Source organism: Carcharhinus amblyrhynchos, chromosome 22 (assembly GCF_965287045.1).
Source record: "Carcharhinus amblyrhynchos chromosome 22, sCarAmb.v2.hapA, whole genome shotgun sequence".
Lineage (NCBI taxonomy): Eukaryota > Metazoa > Chordata > Chondrichthyes > Carcharhiniformes > Carcharhinidae > Carcharhinus > Carcharhinus amblyrhynchos.
Window position 1 is genome coordinate 21,597,106 of NC_137345.1, and position 26,928 is coordinate 21,624,033.

Below are 26,928 nucleotides of genomic sequence, written 5' to 3' on the forward strand. Positions count from 1 at the left end.
ACATTTCAAAGAACAGTGCAATGTAAATAGGTGCTGAGGCACTCTATAAATACATATGTTTGAGTTATTTAATTACTATTTATCTTAAAATGGTACAAAACTGAACACTTCACTGTAAACAGTCATTTTTAAACTTTGCATTGAAGCTTGGAATGAATCCCTTAATTAAATGTTTTAAAATTAACAGTTGTACCTCCTGGGCCACTTGGGTACTGGTTCTGTGAGTGAAATATATGAAAAAAAACACAAATGTTCGTATCTCATTTCTCACCCAGGTAATTGAGATCCCTAATTCCTTCCTTGCTCTACATGTTCTTTTTAAGCTTGGATATAATATGCATTCTGAAGCTGCTGACGTGTGCTCTGTTTCGGAAACCTGAATTATGTATATGCAGTAGAATAACTTTATTGGCACCTAACAAAGTGGAGACATTGAGTTGTATTTTCAGGGATTTGGGCTGACTCCGCAGACATTATATAAAAAATAAAGGCTTGTGGTCCCCGAATGTTGAAATGTTTCCCCCATTTCCCATCGATCTCATTTTGCTGGTGGAGACGGGGGGGGTTGAGTGTTAATCATACTCACTTGGAACAATTGCTGAGTTCAAAAAGACACCAATTTTGGTGCTCTGAGGGCCTTAATCTGCAGTGCGGGAATTAATGCAAACTTGTGTGGTAGATAATACCCCTTGAAAATGACCAAAGTCTGTTAGATGTTATAATGTGAAGTTTGTTAAATCTTTTATAAATGGGAAACAAAATAACAACAGATTGAAGCTATCAGTTACAATTTAAAGAATAAACCACTGGTTGTTTTGATTGACAGGCTATCTGGTGTAGATTAGAAAAAAAAAGAATTGCCATCTGTTCCTGCAGTTTCAATCGAGCCCATTGCTGATCTTTCCTGAGGTCTGTTATTACAGATGAGGTCATTATGAATACTTGGCTGATTTTCTGAAGCTACAAAACCACTTAATGGGGTGGGGGAGGTGGTGGAGATGGAGGGGTCTCTATTCACATCTTGACTAACAGTTTGAGGATGCTATTAAAGGATTTGCTGTGCCAGATGTGCATAGAAGTTTATTTTATAACAGATTTGATGATACTCAAAAGGCAATGTTCTCTGAAGCCACCAAAGCGGGTTAAATGGCAGACAGGGAGGGAGAATTCACTGGGAGGCCCAAAAGGCAGTTTTACGGTAGCATAAATTTACAGCGGGATATTCTACCAATATGGTGGATCAGCAAACCTGCTGGAGCTGGCCTGAAGCTCATTTGCATCCTACTAATGGGATGCAGGTGAAGGCCTGACCACCCGAGCCAGCTTCTAAAACAACTGGGACTGGGTCGCTGAAAACTGAAACTAACCTTGAAATCAACCCACTTCGGAACTCACCTGTGCCCATGGCCGAAAACTCTGTTTTTGGGGATGGCACAGTAAGAAGTCTAGGTATGACTCTGTCCCTCCCATACCTCTCCAGAACAAAAATTGGATGCAAGCCCTTCAAACTGAAGTGGATCTGCCAAGTCAGGAAATTTCCCGACTTGGGCTATCCAGCTTGGTAGGGAAAATCTCAGAAAACTCTGTGCAAATGAAGAGTTAGAAACTTATCAACCTCGAGGGGAAAAATGCCAGTGCTTGTTTAATGATGGCTGAATATTTGTTTGTGATGACATTTCTATGCTTCCAGTTCATCTGATCTTTGTTTTTATGTCTGGCGCATTTCTGACTTCTAAGCACAAAATACTATTTATAATTTTAAAAGCCTTTCAACCTCCGGTTCAACCTTAAACTTAAAAGATGAAAAGAATGATGTATAATTTATATTTTGCCGTAAGCTATAGTAATAGGACAGAGCAAATGTGGATATAGGAACATGGATAAAACATATTCATCCGCTGTTGCCCTTGTGTTCAAGGCCTGTGTGTTGAAACTATCTTCAACATCAGTCTGACTTCTGACAGTGTACCCTCCCTTTCAACACCATATTAACCATTGGATCATTATATTCATTATCTACTTCCTTTGCACAGTAATTCCTACCTTTGACAGGAAGGCAGGTTAGACACATTACCTAACAGGTATCATTGTGATGAGTTAGTCCTGCACTTAGACTCTGAGAAGGTGCTGACAATATTGGCGTCTGGAGACCTGGGAAATCATGAGATTTGAGTCTGCATTTTTACGTAAGGTTAAACTCTAATAATCTTTTCTTATGACCTCGTTAAGCCAATTTGAGAAACTAGTGCTGTATTATGGTAATTTTTTTTGTAATACTTTAATTCTTATTTGGAATAAGAATTTATGTGTAAAAATTATCGATTAAAAAGTAATATCAGAAGAGTGGAATTATGCATTCATTTGTTATTGTTGTTGATTCATTTGTTTATTTCCTTCAACGTCACTCCTGTCTTAGCTCATCTCCTGCTCAAACCTTCAGTCATGGTTTTGTTACCTCCATTCCAAGGTACTTCACAGAATCATAGAATCCCTACAGTACAGAGGGAGGCCATTCAGCCCACCAAGTCAGTACCGATCACAATCCCATTCCCGCAACGCTACGCATTTACCCTGCTCATCCCCCTAACACTAATGGCAATTTAGCATGGCCAATCTACCTAACCCGAACATCTTTGGACTGTAGGAGGAAACCCACACAGAATGTGCAAACTCCACACAGACAATGACCCAAGGCCGGAATTGAACCTGGGATGCTGGCACTGTGAGGCAGCAGTGCTAACCACTTTGCCACCATGTTGCCATTTCATGCTGGTCTCCCACAACCTACCTCTCTTATATCTGAAGTCACCTAACCTTTTGTCTGAACATGCAGCCAGTCCTGTTTGCCTATCATACCCCTCAGAGGAGGACTTATTCTGGGGCCATGTGCTCATCTTCATTCTTGGGTCCCTCTACCCTAGGACCGTAAGGCTGAATCCCATCCCTCGCACACGTTCTAGCTTTCTCCCCACCGCTTGCATACACTTTCATTACCCCAAATTTCACGCACATTCTCATTTCCCCTACACACTCACTTTCCCCACCCATCCCTCACATACTTGCTCTCCCCAAACCTCCCTGTGCCCCAACCAGCGCCACCAGTGGTGTAGTGCAGAATTGTGAGGTACAGGATATTTAACAAAATGTGTTGCCCGTATACTTTCTCAATATTCTAATAAGTTGTTTTATTATGTATTAATCACTTGAGCCTTCAAATGTCAGTAGTTGTCCAATGGTACAGCCCCTACATTCTCCAGTACTGATCGCCCCACAATCCAGAAGCCACTTCTCCACACTAATGTTTGCGCCACATATTCATTTTTCTAATTTTATGTGCCATATGCCAATTTTCATGTGGCTCAGTAACAATCCAGAAATTATAACCTTCCATGTTCTGTTGTTTAATTTCGTGCACAGCTCCTCAAACTCTCTATGCAGAACTTTCCTTACTCTACCTCTGTCCCTTCCAGCCCGGAGCTGAAGCCTCATTCCCTGGCTCCAGACAGACAACACAGTCATCTGGACTCTGGCTCTTTCCTGCCGAGACAGTGTCAATCCCCCTCACTGTTCTGTCTCTGGCGACCACTCAATTCTTACGTCCTCCTGCCCTCACATGAATGGCTTCCTGTACCACAATACCATAGCCAGTCAGCTGATTCACCCTGCAGCCCCCACTCTCATCCAAACAAGCTGTTGGACAACTGCAAAGGCTGATATTCCTGCCTTCTAGGCCCATTTACCTGCCTTAGCTACAGTCACACCCCTCTGTCCCTGACCACTTTCCAGACTAGAAGATCATATACCAAGGGGTGTGACCATCTCTTGAAATAAAGCATCCAGGTAACTCTTTCCCTTTCAGATGTGTAGCAGTGTCCTCTCCACAAACACTTACATGTTTGTCCTGGATCACAATGTTATCCAGTAGTATTCATATACTGCAGCTTTGACACATCACCTGCCTTGTTAATATGGTTCATATAATTAGTTATCATAGAATCCCGAAAGTGCAGAAGAAGGCCATTTGGCCATTGAGTCTGCACTGACAACAATCCCACCCAGGCCCTATTCCCATAACCCCACATATTTACCCTGCTAATTCCCCTGACAGTAGGGTCAGATTGTGCAGGCTAATCAACCTAACCTGCACATCTTCGGAATTTGGGAGGAAATCAGAGCACCTGAAGGAAACCCACGCAGACACAGGAAGAATGTGCAAACTCTACACCGACAGTGACCTGAGGCCGGAATCCAAACTAGGTCTCTGGCACTGTGAGGCAGCAGAGCTAACATTGTATCACCATGCCACCCTACTTAATGAAATTAATTACTCATTTATGGTTTTTAGGAATATATTTTCAACTTTCAAAAGAACATGGGTGGCAATATACAAGATTCTGAAGGGGTTGGATGGTGTAGATGGTTGTTTCTCTACCTGGGGCAGCTACAACATTGGGGGACAGTCTCTGGATGAAGGAGCAATCACTTAGAACTGAGATGAGGAGAAACTTCTACTTTCAAACTGTGCAACAGTGGAATTATCTATCCCAGGAGGGTTGTGGAGTATATTTACAGCTGAGACAAACAGATGTGTAGACTATCGCAGGAGAATGGAGACAAAGATGAAGACCATGATCATATTAAATGGTGGAGGAGACTCAGCAAGCAACAAGGTCTCCTCTTGCTCCTAGTTCTTATGCTCTTAGTTCACGTGCACAATCATGTTACCATATCACCTCATCAAAAAAAACTCAATCAAATTATTTAAGCACATTTTACTCTTAACAAATGCATGCTACTTTATTTAACTAAGCCACATTTATTCGAGTGACTATTAATTTCCCCCCCAGATTATTGTCTCCAGAACCTTCCGCTACAGAGGTTAAACTTACTGGCCTTACTGTATTTATCCTTGCTTCCATTTTGAGCCAGTATGTATTGCGGTCAACTGTTTCTGAAATCCAGTATGTAAATGACTTGAGCCAGTTTAGCAGAATGTAAAGTGGTTTTGCTTTCACTCAATGCCGAAGCTATGCGTGGAAATCTGGATGTAAAGAATACACTGAGTGGAATTCCACCATGTTGAGACTAAGTGCCGTGGCGGGGGTGGGAATGATGGAGTTTTTCCTACGGTGGAGACTGGCGGAAAAACACGCCAAATCCTCCAGCCCCGACCTCATTAATTTTTCACCCTTGTGCTTCACACCGTGTTCAGTGGTGGGGCAGGCCTGAAGGCATGTAGTTCACCATCATATCTGGGCACCATATCGAAAAGGCACCCAACATCATTGACCCACTATTGAAAAAGAAATGTGAACCCCCTGAAAATGAAGATGGGTATCTGGGAACACCCTGAGGCTGGAAGATGGACCCCCTGAGAGAGCTGATGGATCTCCAGGAACATTCTGAAGCCAGAAGATGGATCCCCTCCAGATTACCTAATTTGGCAGTTCCACCTTCAGATGCACCCCTGACCCACTGTTGTGGTGTTCCAGAATCCAGGGTTGCAGATGGTTTCCATCCTGAACTCCAGAGGCGGTTCCAAGCCTTGTTCAGATGAGTTCCAACATCTGTACATCACCAGTAATGGGATACGAATGAGATTCACATTGTCCTCAGGTGGGTTTTGTGACCCGCCATGGTGGACACCAGCGGAGAATCCCACTATGAATTCACGCTGGTGTGAAACCAATTTCTGGCTCTCCTGCCATATTCGCCCACCATGCCTACCATTGAACATGTTGGCAGGGCCTTGGGAGACTCCTTTCCACTGACTTTGTGATGGAGTGGGGCGAGATTGCTTCCAACAGGCAGTCTCTCCTTTTTACCCTAGTCGGCCATTATCCTGGATTGAGGTGACATGTATACACCATTGGCAACACCACACCAAAATTAGATACAGTGTAACTATAAAATCAAGCATTGCAATAAGTTGGACCTTTGACGGACCATAGCTTGACTACAGTAGAAAGATCCAAAATTTAGATTGCTCTTTATAGACCAATATCTTCCACCTACTGCCAATTCTCTGTGATGGCATCAAGAAAACATACTGGTCTGGAACAACATGGCATGCAGAAGTTGGGACTCACCTGAACAATGCCTGGGGCTGCCTCCGGAGTTTGGGTTGAAGGCCACCAGAGACCCTGGAACATCACAGCAGTGGGTGAGTGGGGGATAGAGGTTGGGGGGGGGGGGTGGTGGGGGGGTCATCAAAGAAGTCCATCTTCCAGCCCCGGAATTTCCCTGAAGATCCGTCTTTTTTCTCAGGCGTCTATCTTCTTTATTCAATGGTGGATCAATGATGTAAGATGTCCAAATATGACAGTGGAACATGTGCAATCAATCCATTACAAAATAGAGCACAAAACCCCCAGATTCAGAATTAATGAGGTCAGAGATGGCAGCTATGTGGATTTCCCATGGCCTTCGCAGCGGGAAACACTTCGGATCCACTGCCCTCGCCACAGGACTTAGTAGTCCCAGATGGGAGAAATCATGGGTGGCACTGCTGCCTCACAGCGCCAGGGACCCAGGTTCGATTCCGGGCTTGGTTCACTGTCTGCGTGGAATTTCCACATTCTCTTCCGGTCTGCATGGATTTCCTCCAGGTGCCCCGGTTTCCTTCCACAGTCCGAAAGCTACGCAGGTTAGGTAGATTGGCCATGCTAAATTGCCCCTTAGTGTTAGGAGGACTAGCTTAGGGTAAATACTTGGGGATAGGCCTCGGTGGGATTGTGGTTGGTGCAGACTTGATGGGCTGAATGGCCGCCTTCTGCACTGTAGGATTCTGTGACTCAATGATCCTAGCAAAGGCAAGGCAATTAACTTGTTGAGAGTTATCCTTAGTCTTTTTCCTGGATTTTCTGTTATGTATGTGTTTGAAAAGGCATCAGAATGATGCGAGCTTCTGTTATGGATCACGTGCAGGCACGCACATACTATCAACAGGTAGGTGTGGGAAAATTGACTGATTTCCCCCCTTACCTGCACAGGAAATATTCTGGCAAATAATTGCCAGATCACTTCATACCAGAGGTCAAATCTGAGGGAGTTTCTGGTTTGTAGACTAAATGGGTGGAATTTTCCGCCCATGTTTGCCCCAAGGCCGGAAAATCCCACCCGAGGTCAATGGACCTTTGCATGGTCTGTGTCTCGCTCGCTTTGATTCCCGTGGTGGGCAGGACAGGCAGATTCCATCCCATGTGTTGCCCTTACCCACTGTGCTTGGAAAGAAGATATACTTTTTTGCTGTTTTGGCACAAATTTGTGAGGATTTAAAGTCAGTGCCCAAAATCAGTGGACCATTCATCTTGGGATATGGCCCCTGGAACGGTAGTGGGTTTTAGTTCAGACGAGAAGCAAGGTCGGTACAGGATTGGAGGGCCGAAGGGCTTGTTCCTGTGCTGTAATTTTCTTTTTGGTTTGTTGAGTGCCTTCAAGGGGAAGTAAAGGGGGGAGAAATGAAGGCACACAGAAAGCAATGGAGAAGCTTCTTTTGTAGTGTAATCACTAACCAGTTTGCCAAGGGGCCCTATATTAAATGCAGCACTGAATGTAGACAAAATGATTGTGAGACTAGCCTTCAGTTTGTGTTATGGTCCCTTCACCTTCTCGCTGTCAAACAGCCTGAGTCAGCAGAGGGACTGGAAATGAATTCTTCCATTTCATCGTGCTGTCTCCGCTTTAATTGTAGCGAAGGCTAATTCCTACTGAGGGCAAGAGGTGAAACGTGATAATGTTAAATTATAGTCATTACAGTTCTAACAAGATTTACTCTTTTTTAAAAAGGAGAGGTTCTTTCTACATGAGTCAGATAGATCTCAAAGTATTTTCTTCAATATACAGCTTCCATGTCTAAGTGTGAAATAAATCATGGTTGTAAACTCCAATTGTGCCCTTTGTGACATGTTTTCCATTTCTCAGATGAGGAAGGTATCACAGGGACCTGGTTCCCATAGTAACAGGTGCTGGTTGCTGAATGATGTGGCCAATGAGAGGCTCACAGTAGTAATGCTGCTTCACAAATACACCCAAGGGAGGTCTAAGCTGGAGCTTGAATTTTATTAAAGGATTTCTATTCGACAGATGTTGGTCATTTAACATTGTGAATTTTTTAGTTTAGAGACGGCCTCAAATAAATAATTGGGGCAACTCAATGCTGTTGTGTTCCAAGATGACCTTAACACCGAACCATTTTGAAATGAAGGACAATGGCACCCTGTGAAATAACAAAGTATTTTTTAAATGGTATTAAATAAAACATTGCATATCCGATGAAACTTGTAAAGGGGTACAGAGAAGACTTTGGCAGAAATCTAACAATAGCTTTTAATTACAGTTAGTTGCTAGGAGCGAAAAAGATTAAAGTTTGAAAGTTTATTTATTAGTGTCATAAGTAGGCTTGCATTAACACTGCAGTGAAGATACTGTGAAAACCCCCTAGTCGCCATACTCCGGCGCCTGATCGGGTACACTGAGGGAGAACTTAGCATGGCCGATTCACCTAACCAGCACATTTTTCGAGCTGTTGGAAGAAACTGGAGCACCGAGAGGAAACCCATGCAGACACGGAGAGAATGCACAGACTCCGCACAGACAGTGACCCAAGCCGGGCATTGGACTCAGTCCCTGGTGCAGTGTTAACCGCTGTGCCATCTGAGAAGAAAACTTTATGTAAAATCCTTCATATCGGGATGTCCTGTAGCACTTGTAATGTAGGAAAATGCAGTAATCAATTTGTAAAAAGCAAGTTCCAGCAAACAGCAGTAAGATAAATGACCAAATAGCCTATTTCTAGAGGCGCTTCAGGGGTAATTGTTAGCCAAGACAATGCAGCAACTCCCCTTCTCTTTGAATGGTTCCCACAATCTTTTACGCCCATCTGAGGGGGCAAATGGCACCCAGTTTAATGACTCGTTTACCAGGCTGATTTGGGGGATGGCGGAACTAATGTATGAGGAGAGATTGACTAGGTTACGATTGTTTTTGCAGGAGTTCAGACGAATATGGGGGGATCTCATAGAGACTTATAAAATTCTGATAGCACTAGACAGGGAAGATGCAGGGATGTGGAGAAGCCTAATTTGTTGGCTGTGTCTCTGAAAGTATAAAATTAGTTTCTCATACATTTTGCTTTACATTCCAATAAGCCAGCACCTTTGTTATTAACATTCAATATTCAAAAATGAAGGGAAAAAAATGTTAATTAAAATTCTTTCACATCAGATTTTTTTTAGGAATAGTTAAAAGTGTTGGTTTGCTATTTACAGAATGCAGAATGCAATAATGTTCCCTCACAGTGGCACAATGGTTAGCACTGCTGCCTCACATTGCCACAGTGGGCAAGTCCAGAACCAGGTGTCACAGTCTGAAGATTCAGGATGGGGATGAGAAGACATTTCTTCACCCAAAGAGTGGTGAGCCTGTGGAATTCATTCCCACAGGAAGTAGTTGAACCAAAACGTTGAATGTATTCAAAAAGTGGCTAGATATAGCACTTAGGGTGAATGGGATCAAAGGTTATGGGGAGAAAGCAGGATTATGCTATTGAGTTGGACAATTAGTCATGATCGTGATGAATGGCAGAGCAGGCTCGAAGAGCCAAATGGCCTCTTCCTGCTCCTATCTTCTATGTTTCTATGATTTATCTGTAACTCCTGTACTGTAGGCCCTCTGTAAGAGGATGTCCTTCAGAGTCATACCAGAAAAAAAACATATTATACACAGGCAAACCCTGTTTTATATAGTTTGTTTTCAGTGAAATAATGCACATTTTTATTTGAGCACATATTAGATCTCCTTGACTTTGATCATTCTTATTTCTGCAATCCCTCCAACACTCAAAGGTTTATGAACTTTCTATATCTCAGTCTTGGTTTTCATATGCAATCCTGCACGTCACCATTCCTCGTGATGCTTCTTACTTTGGTTTCATCCTTTTTTTTCCTTTAAGCAACTGTGAAGCATCTTAGGACATTACTGATATCAACTGCATAAATGCAAGTTGTTATTGAGATATTGGTCAAATCCTATCTTGTTTATAAATCCTATTTGTTTATAAATATATTGTTTCCCTATGCAACTGGCACAATTAGTATTTGAATTGTTCCAGCGAGTATTTTTGGTGATTATTTCACCCTTGTTAACCATATGTCAACATACAGAATTGAGTACAATGAGGTTAATTCATGAATATAATTTGCCTTTGAACATAATGCAATTAAAGTTTCAATAAGAAGAGATGCATTTGAATTTTTGGAAAGTCTGTTGTATAATTAATACTAATTAAAGATGGCTCAGTAATGTTGGAATTCCTTTTAAAAACCAGTTACAATACAATACGGATTAGCTTTTGAGATTTCTTTTAGAAAGCAGGTACTGATTATGTCAATGCAATGTTGAGACTGAAAGGTTACTGAATCTGGGATGTGGAGAAGCCTAATTAATACACACAAGTGATGGTTTGTTGGCTGTACCTCTGAAAGCATAAAATTAGTTTCTCATACGTCTGTGCAAGCCAGCATCCTTATTATTAACATTCATTATTTCTTCAAAAATATTCAAAAATGCAGGGAGAAAAATGTTCATTAAAATTCTTTAACTATTCCTGAAAGAAACCTGATGTGAAAGTGTTGGTTTGTGATTTACAGAATGCACAATGCAATCATGTTCCCTCATGGTGGCACAGTGGTTAGCACTGCTGCCTCATAGTGCCAGAGACTCAGGTTCAATTCCAGCCTCAGGTTACTGTCTGTGTGGAGTTCCTTTGGGTGCTCTGGTTTCCTCCCACAATCCAAAGATGTGTGCTAAATTGCCCCTAGTTATCAGGCCTTTAGTAAGGTTAAATATGTGGGGTTACAGGAATAGGGACTGGGTGACATTGTGGTCGGTGCAGATGGACCAAATGGCCTCATTCTGCACTGTAGGGATTCTATGATTTAGAATTTCAATATGCTGAACGTGATTTTCTCGGCCCGTTCATGCAACAATCCAGGAAGTTTAAGCGGTGGGGAAAAAATGCACTTTGCAACCAGCATCCGGTCAGCCACGATCTTCTCTGTTCATTTTTTGGACGTAATCAGCCTCATGCCGGGTACAGCACAAGGCTGATTACAATATACTAATAATAATTATTAGCATAATGATATCTTAATAATAGTAATAATGATTAGCGTCGCTTTAGCGAGCCCGAGACTCAATGGTCCAGGCCCTGCTAAAGTTTCTGCCCCTGCCGGTGGAGGTCCACACCAGCGGGGATCACGTATGGTCTCCATCAGTATTCTGGGAGATCGGGGAAAATCACACCCATTATGTCCCATGTTCAGTATATGTGTCCTTGAGCTGTATTACAGCAGATCATTTGCCTAAGCATCCTAGCTGTGCCTGTTGTACTAATTTCACTTGTCTGCTCTCCTGAAGGTTGTGATTCTATGTCCACTGCACGCATGTGATAGCCCTTATTGTGTGAGAATAGATAGCGAGCACAACCAGTATGTTTGCTTCCAAAAAAAATCGTAGCTGTGCCCAATACTGTTGCCATCTAATGCCTACATATGTGTATGATCAGGTTCAGTCAAAGGATAAATAAGGAAGAGTGAAAGCCACAGCTAATTTTCCTCATTCTAGGATAGACCTATTTCCCAAGGTACAATATATTAAAATATTAGTGATAGGTCTGACAGAGATTCACATCAATGATTCCTCTGCATATTAAATGCAGTCTGGACAATGCATTTGTGCGGAGATAATAAATTCTAGCTATTTTCCCGCATGGGTCACCCTTGGCCACTCCTGCATACTTTCAAATACTTTCACTGCAATTACAGCAGAAACAGCACAATGAAATGGAAGAAATCATCTCCACTCTCTCTCTGCTGACGCAGGTTATTTGGCAACAAGAAGATGAAGGGATTATAAAACAACACTGAAGGCTCACAATTATTTTGTCTACATAAAATTACTTGGGCTGCATTTATTACAGTGCCCCTGGGCTAGAAACAGGGGAAAAAACTGATTACCATTCAATGATCCCTTACTGGAAAGTGCACATTTGCAGATATCAGGTGAGGACAGGTCCAGGCTCGGTTGTGATTCCTCTCCATTGTGAAATGGTTTCCAGAGTTAAATAGCTTCAGTGTTTAGGCTCTCCCATGAAAATAATTGCTTGGGTAAGGTCCTGGAGAGCTGCGAGCATGATGCAGCATCTTCAGCAAGGGAGAAGACAATTGGAGGCAGTGGTGATGTACAGGACTCATAACCATTATTTAGTGACAAGGCTTTGTTATAATTGAGCAGTGTTATACACCTCCTACAGTAAAGCTGTTTATAATGCCCTGTTTGACAGCCATACAATGAGTAAACCAAAGTCTTGCTGCAAAGGTTTATGTTAATAGTTCTTTGTGGATAAAAGAGCTGTGAACAATGATGGTTGTTTGGCAGTTGCTGGGGCTATACTGTATGTGGTGCAAAATTGCTGATTAATATAATTTAGTCCTGTCAAAATTGGCTGGCACAGTGGTTAGCACTGCTGCCTCACAGCGCCAGGGACCCGTATTCGATTCTAGCATTGGGTAACTGTGTGGAGTTTGCACGTTCTTCCTGTGTCTGCCTGGGTTTCCTCCAGGTGCTCTGATTTCCTCCAAACTCCAAAGATGTGTATGTTTGGTGGAGTGGACATGCTAAATTGTTCCTTAATGTTGCAAGATGTGTCATTTAGGGGAATTAGTGAGTAAACACATGGGGTTACTAGATAGGGCAGGTGGGCCTGGGTATGCACTAAGTCTCTGTTGGAGAGTTAGTGCAGACTCGATGGGCCAAAAGGTCTCCTTCTGTACAGTAGGAATTCTATCAAAACTCTGTGTCAAACGGTTGTTATTTACTTGTTTTTCTTTTAATTTTCTTGTTTATTATTATCTACCGATGTTGATGCAAGCCAGGGCAACTGGGGCTTGGAAGAAAGGAAACTAAAATCCTGAAGTCATAATTAGACAGTTTTGAAATACTGAGAGAGAGGAATGAAGCATTTTGCAAGTCCACTGTTTTGTATGCACATCTCCACAACTGTTCTATGGCAAAAGCTACAGATTGTTTTTAAATGGGTACATTTAAAGCAGTGAGATCAGCGACAGGTAGAAAATGAATCAACAGACCTACTCATCTTGATTTTGGACTTTAGCTTATATTGGGCAGAGCAGTCACAATTTCCACATTATGTTAGCGAGGGGGCCTGAAAAAATAATAGCCCTATTTAAATTAAATTTGCCAGCTGCCACTTTGAATACCAATTGGTCAATCTGCTTTCTAGGTTGGAATCCAGCAGTCCAACCACATGCACAAGTGTGTAGCACCTTAGTGAAAAAGAAGGTAAGATTAATTGGAAGAGCGTTGAAAAGAATCATGGAAGGGTAAAGGATTGCCAGCAAGGAGCAGGGACATGCATTATGCTGCCCATGATGCCCAAAATGTGCCATATAGAGTGCTTTTACTTCCTACTGGACCGGTGTCTAGTGAGCTTTCTAAGGGACACTTCAGTTCTATTCATTTCCTGCTCTGTAGAGTGGGTGCTTAGTGGGCTGTGCACTGTTCTATACCAAAATGCCATTGGCTCCTAATTATGTCATAGGGCCTAGATTTACGTGGAATAAAGAGACCTGCCCAAGTTGCAGCAGGACTGTTTTTTGGGCCTACTAAATTGAGGCACATTGAAGAGCTGAAGCAGGCAGCCCTCAGACTAGGGAGTCAACATTAAGTCAGTCAATCCCAGCAATCATCACCTCACTACCACTTTGTTGCACTAAAAACGGGTTTCAGAGAGACCAAAATTAGGGCATTCAACGGCCTCGCTCATCCTGAAACCATAAATCCTGCTCAAGATCAACGGACCTTTCCGTTCTCTGCCCCTCACCCGTTCCCATTTCCATGGTGGGCAGGGCAGTGAAATTCCAGCCTTTGTGTTTTGGAAGAATGAGGGATTTGACAGTCTTTCAACTGTTACTTGAGAGCTATCACTGGGGTGTGGGTTTTCACTTGAGAGCATTCAAAATAAGATGGAGCATTTCTCAGTTCACTCCTTGATACTCACACTGACCATTGTGAACAGAGCTATACAGGACAAGGAATAAGATGCTTCAGTTTATACATTTTCACGGTCCTTTCAAACTTAAGACAGTCGTGATGAAGGGAGAGCTTAAGTAACTATTACTGGAAAGGAAGGGTTGATTTTTGTCCGCGAGCGCCAGTTGTAGAATATGTACTATCAGAGTTCAGTACAGGGTAGGACATGAGTCATCACTTGGGAATGTAGGAAAGCATCATCTTGGGAGAATCGCAACATGGTTCTTGAGCTATTGAGGAAGGACAAACTGATACTTGAGAAAAATAACTTCCAACATGAGTTTTAATGGGGCATACTTTTTTTTAAATTCATTCATTGGCCATGGGCATTGCTGGCTGGGCCAGGATTTACCGCCTGAGGGCATTTAAAAGTCAACCACATTATTGTAGACCAGATAATGTTGGTAGATTTCCTGACCTAAAGGATGTTTGTGACCCAGAAGGAGAAAACAGGGTTACAGGAGTACTGATCATAATGATCATGCTGCACCTCTATTGCACAAATCATACTTGATGCCATCCCCAACCTCTACTACTGTTTGGTGGTCTATATACAATCCCCACTAGCGTTTTTTGTCCTTTGGTGTTCTTCAGCTCCACCCACACAGATTCCACATTGTCCAAGCTAATGTCCTTCCTTACTATTGCATTAATCTCCTTTGTAACCAGAAATGTTATCCTACCTCCCCCCTTTCCCCTTCCATCTATCTTTCTTGAATATTGAGTACCCCCAGATGTTGAGTTCTCATCCCTGGTCACCCTGGAGCCAGGTCTCTGTGATCACAATTACATCATATCCGTTAATGACTACCTGTGCATTTAATTCATCCACCTTATTACATGTGCTCCTTGCATTGAGACACAGAGCGTTCAGGCTTTTTGTTTTGGCACTTATTGCTGTCTAAGAATTATGATGTAATGTGGACCTTTATGATTTTTGTCTTTGGCTTCTCTGCCTTCCACCTTTCCCCTTACTAGCTTTTGTTTCTGTCCCCATTTTATTTCCTTCTGATTTGCTGCATCAGTTCCCATCCCCCAGCCATATTAGTTTAACCCTCCCCAACAGCACTAGCAAACACTCCCCCTAGGACATTAGTTCTCCCAATGCCCTGGCCAATATTTTGCTTTAAATGATGAATAAATCCTTCCAATATTTCAATATTTTCCCTCGAATGACTTCTTAAACATTTGCATTTTATTAGTGTAGGCGCAGCAGTGCCACAGTGGTTAGCATTGCTGCCTCACAGTGCCAGGGAACCGGGTTCAGTTCAGCTTTGGCTGACTGTCCGTGTGGAGTCTGCACATTCTTTCCGTGTCTAAAGGTTTTCTCTGGGTGCTCCAGTTACCTCCCACAGTTCAGAGATGTGTAGACTAGGTGGATTGGCCATAATAGATTGCACCTTAGTGTCTCAAATTGTGTAGGTGAGGGGGATTATTGGGGTAAACATGGGTTATGGGGATAGGGTGGGGATGGACTGGGTGAGCTGCTCTATTGGAATGTAGGTACGAGTCAATGGGCCAAATGGCCTCCTTCTGCACCATAGAGATTCTATGATCAATGAAAAATTTCACAACTGGAAATCAGTTTAATTGAGAGCGATGCCAATTGGCCCACATTGTACACCTTATTAGAGTTGAAGAATTTTTTCTGCAACAATATTCTTGGTATGTAAATTTTTAAGGTTACATATCAAAACTTAAAATAACAGCTATGATTTATCGCCTTCGTGCTGACATGTGATGTTTCTGGACAAATACGATCAAACAATTTAACCATTAATGTTTATCTCACTAGTGCCTCGCAGTCTGCAGGGTTAGTGTGTGACTGTTGAGATTAGGAGAGACTGCTTGAATGGACTTAATTGTACAGTAGCTGTAGTATAACTCTAGTCATTAAAGGAATGTTTTTACACCCATCGTTAAGCCTTTATGGTGGCCAGAAGCAGCCACCATAAACACCACAAACTATTATTACTCAAGCTTCAGTAATCTGTGATATCTGACAGCTGCACTGACAAACTTTATCAAATGTCTACAACATCCTTTCGTATGCCACACATGTTTCAGACTGCAGGAAGAAAGGGGATCCAGTTTAAACTGTAGTATTGAAATTTCGCAAGTCAAAGAAATAAGCATAAAAATGCACGCTGAACAAAGACATTGTATTGTGAGAATGTGTCATGCTGACAGAATTGATAATTGTACATAATTAAAGCCCTTGGGCTAGAACAAGTAGGTCTGAATTTATAATTATAATGAAACGAGAAAAAGTAAATGGGAAATTCATTCGTAACATGGGCAGAACTTGGGGAATGCTCAGCAGGGAATATTTGGAAGAAATGATTTTGATTTAGGCACAGTTGTGATTAGTTTTGTTCCTGAAAAGTCATTTTTAGTCCGACTGTTCTTGTACAAGCATAACAGCTTTTAGGTTATTTGATTTAAAAGAAAAACCTGCATTTATATAGTGCCTGTCAGGATCTCAGGGTACCACAAAGCGCTTTACTGCCAAGGAAACAATTCTGAAGTTTAAACACTGTTGTGGTATAGGTTATGGGTGACATGATGGCACAGTGGTTAACACCGCTGCTTCACAGTGCCATGGACCCGGGTTTGATTCCAGCCTTGGGTCACTGTCTGTGCAGAGTCTGCACACTCTCCATATGCCTGTGTAGATTTCCTCTGGATGCTCTGGTTTCCTCCCACAGTCCGAAAGACTCGCTGGTTAGGTGCATTGGTCATGCTGGATTCTCCCACAGTGTACCCAAACAGGCGCCGCAGTGTGGCGACTAGGGGAATTTCACAGTAACTTCATTGCAGTGTTAATGTAAACCTACTTGTGACATTAACTTTAAATGTGACAGCCATTTTGTGCATGGCAAGCTCCCACAAACATCAATGTGAGAATGAACAGATAATCCATTTTTTTGATCATGTTGATTAAGGGATAAAATATTGGCTAGGACAGAAAGGATAACTGCCCTGCCCTTCAAGATAGTGCCTGAGAGGGCAGAGGAAGCCTTATAGGCTTATCTGAAAGATGGCACCTCCCACTCATTCAATATTCCATTGGAATTTCAGCCTTGACTTTTGTGCCCAAGGCTCAGAGTGAGACACGAGCCTAAAACCTTTTGACCCAAAGATCAAAAGCTCTACTGAGTCACAGCTGATGCTAAAGATTAAGTTAGTTTTTAAACTAACTCTTTGTGTACTTCTATGCACCAGCAAGCTTTTAATTCTACTCTGTTTACTGACAAGAGTACATTTGAGAAAAATTGGCAAAAACATCTACATTGTTTTTGCTGTAAGCTTAGTAAGAATGTGCCAGAGCAAGAATATATTCTAATTAAGTCCTCAAACCTAATAGAATTTGTCCATTTTCATTTTTGAAAAAAAAAACACACAAATGATAAATCTCCTGGTGGCTCAATGGATAAAGACAGAAAGCATACGGCACCAACCAATGTAACATTTTGGTATACTTAGAGATGAGGACTGGATTGAGTTTGGCCATGATGCATCCAGCAGTTGAAGTGTCTATCACCATTAAAATGTGGAAACTCACAGATGAAGGAAATCCTTTTGGACAAGGGAGTGAATATCCATAGGTACACTTACAATGCTCTGCACTGATTCATCATCTTTGGTTGGAAGGGGTGGGGATGATGGGGGAAAGCTTATCCATTTGGAGATGGCATAGTAGCTAACACTACTGCCTCACAGTGCCAGGGACTCGGGTTCAATTCCGGCCTTGGGTGACTGTTTATGTGGAGTCTGCACTTTTTTCCTGTGTCTGCATGAGTTTCCTCCAGGTGCTCCGGTTTCCTCCCACACTTCTGGTTGGTTGATTGGCCATGATAAATTGCCTCTTAGTGTCAGGGGGACTAGCAGGGTTGATAAGTGGAGTTATGCAGATAGGGCTGAGGTGGGATTGTTGTTGATGCAGGCTTGTTGGACCCAATGGCGTCCTTCTGCACTGTTGAGATCCTATGATGACATACGCTTTAAATCAAATAGCATTTTGTCTCTCCTCATGTGTATCCTGTAAGACTTAAAAATGTATATTTAAAGTGTACATGTAATACAACCATTTTCCTGCACCATACTAGACATGCAACATTGAATGTTAGGTGTATGATGCATTTACAGAGCTCCCAGTGAATTTATTATCATCCTTCAGTAGACCCACTGATGTCAGGAACTTGACATGTCTGTCTGTCTCAGTATGAAACATGACCTGGCCCTTTTCTTAGAGGACTTCCTTCTGCAGTAGATACAACTTGGGGAGACTGTGAAATATTGCACCTGAGGAACCTTTGTTACTCCATGTTCTTTGATGTGATTTATTCAACAGTTAAAGAGTCCTTTCCTCTGAGGCTTGGGAGTTATGGGTGGGGTGAAGAATTATGGGGTATGGAATAGCTTTGATGGTAAATACTAAGGCTTGTTGAATTATTGCTCAGTCGCTGAAAATGTGCATATTGGAAAAGGGCCTGAATTGTAGGGGGAGGGGGATCAGTTTTTGTTCACTTTGGTCAGTCACACCTGCTGTCAGATAATACAGAAGCCCCGCTGTGATTTATTGCAATATTTTCAGCCCACAGTCGCAATGTCACTTGAACCTAGAATTATTCAGGAAAATAAGCAATTGTTTGGTCGTTTGCCCGAGTTTCTCGTACATTATAACCTTTCATGTAAAAGCCAGTTTGTGGCAATAGCTACTGGTATTCCAGGGAATGTCCTCAGGGAGCAACTCTAATTTCCCAAACGTATGAAACAAATGAAACCCAGTCTTGGAACTGAAATGTTATTTATCAAGAGTCGGCCAGTCGCTTGAATTAAAGGAATTGAAAACCCTCTATAGCTCTCCTACACTGTAAATACAATTATTACGTCAGCTAAGTATTTTTAATCACAAGTTTAGTAATCACAAACCCATTCTATGTTTTGTTGGAAAGGAGTTCACTAAACATGTGCTATCTATTCTTTTGAATTTGAAGTAGCTTAAATCAGATTTATTTATTAATTCATATTGAAATTGTTCAAAAATAAAAGTCTGTCAGGCTGTTTTATTAAAACTGCTTCACGTTGACTGCCAATTTTTTTAACAGAGGAAATGTAACCCATTGCATTTTGCTTGGTGGATTAGCTTAGTTTAAAAGTGCCATATAGAATCATAGCCTGCACTGGCAACAATCCCATCCAGGGCCTATCCGCGCAACCCTATATATTTACTCCGCTAATCCCCCTGACACAAAGGGACAATTTACCATGGCCAATCCACCTAACCTGCACATCTTCAGGCTGTGGGACACACACACACACACACACACACACACACACACACACACACACACACACACACACACACAGTCACCTGAGGCTGGAATTTTTACCCAGGCCCTTGGCGCAATGAGGCCACCATGCCGCCCATCAAAACATCCTCATCCACCAGCAAGGTATAGAAATCCTATAGCCCTGGTTAATGTCATACAGTTAATAGTCTTGCTGCTTGCAGGGAAGTTCATCTCAGAAAAATCTCAGAAACAAAGCATTAATGTAATTAAGCCTAAATTGGATTTGTACCGGTCCTAATACATTTTCTGTATCATGAAATCCTTTCTCTTTCAGCCAGTTTTACTCTCTCTCCCCACTCTTGGGCTGGATGCTGTCTTGATTCATAATGCAGAATTTCCATTGGCATATTGGCAGAGTATTTACATTCCACTCCATTTACCTTTCTATTCCAAGATGTAGTTCACTTTCCCACCACCGTTTATTCCTTGCTGTGATATAATTCTATAGGGAGCACTCCTGTCACTATCTCAAACGATTGAGACTCATGTGCAATTTGTGGCTAGCTATTTAACTGTTCTGGGCCTCTTAATTAAATCCAAACCAATCTTCACTCAATATTCAAAATGTATTAGCTCTAGGATATGGCTGTGGGGCACTTGATGGTGTTTCTACATTTGTCACCAGGAGGGTCAACACTTGCAGTCCCTGTTTACCGGGGTTAATGCAACCCTAGTTATCATAGAATCCCCATAGTGCAGATGGAGGCAATTCGGCCCATGGAGCCTGCACTGACTACAGCTCTGCCCAGGCCCCATTCCCATATCCCCATCTATTTGCCCTCTTAATTCCCCTGACACGAAGGGTCAATTTAGCATGTCCAATCAACCTAACCCGCACATCTTTGGACTGTGGAAGGAAACCAGGACACCCAGAGGGAATTCCACACAGATGTGGAGGGAGTGTGCAAACTACACACACAGTGACCCGAGGTTGGAATTGAACCCAGATCCCTGGCACTGTGAGGCAGCAGTGCTAACCACTGTGCCAACGTGCCACTGGTCAACTGTTGCATTTAGGCCTTCCAGTGGTTTTCATTTCAGCTACTCACTATGTAAATAAACTGAACTATTGAAGAGCTGGTAAACATACCTAATAGTAACTAATCATGGCTTCAAGTGTTGGTGGTATTTTACACCATCAATATCATGGAAAATATAGAGATTCAAATTGTCTGTCCTAAGAAAGTTGGTAACTATTTGTTATTGGTTAAGATTGACAAAGGGAGGCAAATGACAACATACTACCTCTGTGAATTCTGAAGAATATGTATCCACAGACATAATGCAACTTAACGCTGTGAAACTTTTAGCTTACAACAGTTCACTAATACTGTGTGCAGAATCCATAGTCCTGGAATGCAAGTATAGTGAATTCTCCTGGGCGTCACATAAGTTCTATATCATAGAAATTAAAGGCCCAGCATGTTCAGGACCAAAGTCTTATGAAGTCATTACACACAAAGGTACAACAATGAGGTGTAACTGAGCACAAACCTGATCTATTCCATCCCCTCATGCACCATACAGACCAATTATCTCATGCAAGATCCCAACTGCAATCAAGAAAAACATTCAAGAATGGCAATCGCACACACATCACTGTGAGTGATTGGCGAAACCCTCAGACAAGGTTTCTGTTACAAGATCAGAGTGGACCAACAGATTATCTTTATGCTTTAGAGATTCGTAGATTCATCAATTCTGTATGCTTATGCAATGGTAACTAAACATGAATATGTATTGTAAATAGATATACTTCCTTGCAATGGGGCAAGTATCTTTAAAAATAAAGGGGGATGTTGTAATATGTCATTAAGGGACATGAGTATGACATCACTACAAGGGAAATGCATTATTTATCCAGTCTTGGTTTTTACATTCGCTTTGAGCAGAGCACATATACAGCTCTGTCTTCAAATTTATATCTATGCATAACATATACCAATGTTGTTTCCATGTATAACATGATCTCATGTGCCTAATCTTAATAAATGAACCCACAGCACGTTTTCCAAATCCCTAAAAAGTAGAATAGGTTATAACGTAAACATATAGGTGTTGTACCTGAAAACTCCTTCATGATTGAGCCTATTGTTAATCCACATGTCTCTGTAGTTTCTATTATTGAAACATGGAAACCAGAGGCAGGAATAGGCCATTTGGCCCTTCGAGCTTGCTCTGCCATTTATTAAATTCATGGCTGATCATCAAATTCAATATCCTGATTCCCTCTTCCCCCCATCAGTCAAGCTCAAAGTATTGTCACATAAATGTGCTGGAACCTACATATATTTATACACAAGGCCCTATCCTTTGCAGGCAGAAGGAAAATGTCCACACAATGCATTCACTTTCAAATAAACTAAAGCTAAAGCTTGGGCACAGCCTCCTTTTTTTCCAGCAGTACTCTTTATCTTCTGGTCAGGAAAGGGCATTGTCAAAAGGATGTTAAAAGCTCAGGAAATTTTATAACAGTTATGCTTGTTTAGTATCAAGAAGAAAATTGCAATAGCCACAATAACCTGAACAATTGAAAAGCTGCTGTTTGTATGGAAATTCTATGGTGTGTCAAAATGTCTTATCCTCGTTAGACAATTGTGCGGCATAGTGGCACAGTGGCTATTGCTGCTGCCTCGCAGTGCCAGAGGCCCATGTTCAATTCTGGCCTTGGGTCACTGTCTGTGTGGAGTTTGCACATTCTTCCCATGTCTGCGAGGGTTTGCCCCGGATTCCTCCCACAGTCCAAAAGATGTGTGGGTTAGGTTGATTGGCCATGCTGAAGTGCCTTTTAGTGTTAGGCAGATTGGTAACTCAGTGGGGCTATGGGGAAAGGGCCTGGGTGGGATTGTTGTTGGTGCAAGCTCGATGGGCTGAATGACCTCTTTCTGCATTGCACTGCTATGACGTGACAATTTAATTACTTAAAACCAGTTAAGAGAGCATCTGTGGAGAGAAAAACAGAGTTTTAACATTTCAGGTGTGTGACTTTTCAGGAAAGCTCCCTGACCTTAAATGTTAACTTTGTTTCTCCTTCCACAGATACTGCCAGACCTGCGGGATATTTCCAACATTTTATTGTTGTTTTTATTTCAGGTTTTCAGCATCTGCTGTGCTTTACCCCCACGCTGAACATTAACGTATTATCTCTGTTCCTCAGGTAGTTATTGTGAGGTGAATTCCCGGTCTGGCCGCTGTTCTCCTGGAATTTGTCGGAATGGGGGGACGTGCGTTAACCTGCTGGTTGGAGGTTTCAAGTGCGATTGCCTGCCAGGAGAATACGAGAAGCCGTATTGTGAGATGACCACTCGGAGCTTCCCTCCGCAGTCATTCATAACATTTAAAGGGTTGCGGCAGCGCTTTCACTTCAGCATCTCACTCACGTAAGTAAAATGTTGCCAGTTACTGAACCTTGTTTCACCCAATGAATATTACCTGCTAGCTCAGTCGGTGTGCGCATGGTTGAGTGTGCAAGTTTTACATAATGAGGAAAAGGGCCATCGGATCAAACTCAAGTGTGTGCTGAATTAGCTGATGTCAACTTGCCCACCTAAACTAGTCTGGGCACCACAGACTGAGGACAATAGGCAAACTCCTGATCACTATCCAGTTTAACCACAACCATATGTGAATACTAGTTTCCCAATCTATAGCTTGTCAGATTTATAATAATTAAATAATGTAATAATCAAGCTCAATACCTATCTCAGGCTTATTCATTCAGGCACAGGCTGTATGTATACCTGTTTTTGGCTGGGCCTCTTGCATCTAGCACCAGATTGGTGGATTGGGCCACTATTGGCTGCATCTTGGCATTAATCCATATTGTCAGGAGAGGGGAGAAAAATGTCATGGAAGTGTAAACTCTATCAATGGCAATATTAATTGAAAAAGAAGTAGATTCCACAGGAAAACACATTTGCATTCATTATATTGTAGCAATTGCGTGAGACAAATACTTAACTCATAGCTGCAATTGGAATTTAAAGACAGATATGGCATATCCATTAGCCTCCAAACAATACATTTTCCATTGATCTGTTTTCAAAAAAAGATTGTCGCAAGGATTTCTAGAACCGCAATTTTCCAAGAAATTGGTTGATTGGTTTTGGCCCGTTTGATAGTTGATAGTCTGTGCCAGGCTTGATTTTTATCTTACTCATTTTAAAATCTCTGACCTTGGAGAATTTATGCGAGTGTTGGTAACAATTCCTTATCTCAGGGAAGTGATGATTAGCTGCAGTGGTAATAAGGTAATGAATGAGTCTCCCAGATATACCACACAGGACAAACCCAGCAATTTTTACTCATTAGGAATGACAGTCATTTCTTTTGGTTTAATAGTATGACCCTTCTTGATATATACCACTCGTGAAAATTAGCAGAGTTTAAATGGGTTTGCAATCTACATTATTCTTGCTGTTCAAAAATTCAAATCTTCCAAACCCATGACCTCTACCACCTAGAAGACAAGGGCAACGGGTGCTTGGAACGCTACCTTCCGCTTCCCCGCCAAGCTACTCACCATCCTGACTTGGAAATATATTGCTGTTCTTTCATTGTCACTGGGTCAAAATTCTGAAACTCCCTCTCTGTTAGCACTATGGATGTACCTACACCACACGGCCTACAGCAGCTCATCACCACCTTCTCAAAGACAATTGGGGATGGGTGATAAATGCTGGCCCATCCACCAACGCCCCACATCCCATGAATGAATACAAATGTCACACTTAGCAGGTTCTCATCATTGACAAGTCTATGAGATCCAAAGAAGGTGGTAGGGAAAAGGAAAAATACCTGGCAAGTTGATACCAGACACATGTCATTTTGTCTCAAGAATCTTTCATACTGACAGTGATCTTGTTTGATGATGGAATGGTGAGTTGCTTGGTGGAATATTGTTGAATAGAGAGACATGTTGCCAAAAATTCTCATCTTGCACTCATCAGGACAAATGCAAGAATGTCAAATTTCAAATGATCACAACAATTTATACTACAGGAGGGACAGGTGCTGATTGATTCGTAAGTTGATTTTGATTGACTGAGGAATTACCATGAAGGAAACAAGCAGAAAAAATAGGCTCCCCGTGGTCCTGGGTAATTAAAAAAAATGTGCATGGCCTGAATATGTTTCTTGTGTTTGTCCTGATAAGTGCAAGATGAAAAGCTTTGACAATATGGCTGTCTTTCTTAGAACACAGTTAGTGAATGCATTCTGCAAGCTTCAACTCACTGAGATGCTTAGTTGGGTGTAGAATACTATAGTGCTGAAGGAGGCCATATGGTCCATCGTGTCTGCACCAACCACAATCCCACCCACGCCCTATACCCATAACCCCATGCATTTACCCTGGCTAATCCCTTTGACACTAAGGAGCAATTTAGCATGGCCAGTCAACCTAACCCACACATCTTTGGACAGTGGGAGGAAACTGGAGCACCTGGAGGAAACCCATGCAGGCACGGGGAGAATGTGCGAACTCCACACAGACAGTGACCCAAGCCAGGAATCAAACATGGGTCCCTGGCGCTGTGAGGCACTAGTGTTAACCATTGTGCCACCATGCCATGGGGTGTTGTATAATTTTTGCGAGTTCTCTCCGGCACGGTCGTTTGTAGGAGTGTTGAAGACATTTTCTCACATGAGATTTTCAATCACCATATCTGAGGTGTCAGTTCACTCTGGAAATTTGGCTAAAAATTACAAAATGTCACATGAGCCTAAGGAAAAAGCTGGTAAAATTATTGTATTTGCTTCTCCTCTTTCTTATTGTCTTTCCCCTGTCTTTCTTCTGTTCTCTGTTTTCTTTATCGAGGCTTACTCTTTCTGTATTATTCTTCCTGTTCTGACAGTCCAGTTAGCTATGGGATTTTGTAAAATGATTTCACTATCCTGAAGAGAAAAGGAAAATGAAAGAGCAGTGCGTTCCAAGGTGATGGGGGAGGCCCTCTATTGAGGCTTTAGACATTTCGGCCAAAGCTTTCCTTCCTCCTTCACAGCTGGGATTTTCCGGTGCTGCTGAAATTGAATGGAGTTTTGGCCGGAGTGCTAAATTTTCCATTCCCTTACACAACGGGTCCGGCCACGGGCAAGCCCAGAGAATCCCACCCATTGGGTGGCACAGTGGTTGGCACTGCTGCCTCGCAGCTCCAGGGACACGGGTTTGATTCCTGGCTTGGGTTACTGTCTGTATGGAGTTTGTGCATTCTCCCTGTTTCTGCATGGGCTTCCTCCGGGTGTTCCAGTTTCCTCGCACAGTCCAAAGATGTGCGGGTTAGGTTGATAGGCCATTCTAAATTATCCCATAATGTCTCGGGATTCATAGGTTAGAGTGATTAGCAGGGTAAATATGAATTGTTACAGGAAGAGAGCCTGGTTGGGATTGTTGTCAGTGTAGACTCTGGACTGAATGGCCTCCTTCTGCACTGTAGGGTTTGCATAATTCCAAGATTCTATAATTTAAGTCTTTTTGATATTGCTACGAACACTGTTTATAACAATATTACCGAAATGATCTCTTTAGTCACTGTCAGAAGAACAAGAGAAGAAATCAGGTTAAAAAAAGCACAGTGTGTAGATGTGAGTGATTGCAATTTCCATTGGAACCTTGTTGTCCGTAGAACAATTGATAGATGTGTTATGGAATGACATCAGAATGGTTGTTGTGATTCAAGTGGAGGAGAGCCAATTTCAGTGAACAAATCTGTCCCAAGCAAATTGGAATCAAAGATTGGCAGGCAAAACTGTTAACAAAACAATAGGCTGTCTTCAGAGAGGAGATAATTATGGTACGGTCAAGAGGTGCGTTCCCATGAATGGGAAAGATAGGGCAAGTAAAGCCAGAGACCTCTCAATATGAGAAAGATAGAAAATTGAAAAAAGGCATGCTTGACAGATATCAGTTGACAATATAAGTGAGAACCAGGGCATAAGGATAAACCCAATCAGCACAAGCTAACGAGTTTAACCTTAGAGGAAGAAAAGCTTTAGAAAATCCAGGACAAATGTGGTTTCGTTAGGGAAAGCCAGCACTGTGCTTAACACATTATTGCTTTTGTAATAGAGATTAACTAAGGAGAGGTCACTGACAGCTCAAATGATCCAGCTGTTTGTTTCCTCAAGAAATATTATTAATTGCCACAGGTCTGAGGGAGGCTCAATTTTGAGGCAACTTCATGTTTTCTTACCTGTTTCTCAGCAGCTTCCATCCCTCTCGGCATGGGGCTGCTGAGGCTCCAAAGCTGTTACTATATCCCTGTGATTGGGCCAGTGACATTGCGAGCGTAATATGGTTCCGATGGTGGCTCTGATGTGGTTCTGATAGTAATGTGGTTCCGATGATGCCACTTTCCAAAGTGGTGCTTCTAATATGTGCTCCTGTTTCCTCAACTGTGGTTTCCCACCTACAGTTATCGACAGGAGCCTCAACAGCATGCGGTCCGTTTCTCGAGTCATG

At 42.1% G+C, this 26,928-nt stretch overlaps 1 protein-coding gene across 3 annotated transcripts in view; it reads left to right on the forward strand.

The window, feature by feature from the left end:
• Positions 1-26,928, forward strand: part of celsr2 (cadherin, EGF LAG seven-pass G-type receptor 2) — a 309,225-nt gene that overhangs the window by 124,568 nt on the left and 157,729 nt on the right. For all 3 annotated transcript variants that reach the window (XM_080210022.1, XM_080210025.1, XM_080210024.1), the window contains exon 3: positions 22,627-22,849. In XM_080210022.1, coding sequence (XP_080066148.1) covers positions 22,627-22,849 — 223 coding nt within the window. The remainder of the gene's footprint in view (positions 1-22,626; positions 22,850-26,928) is intronic.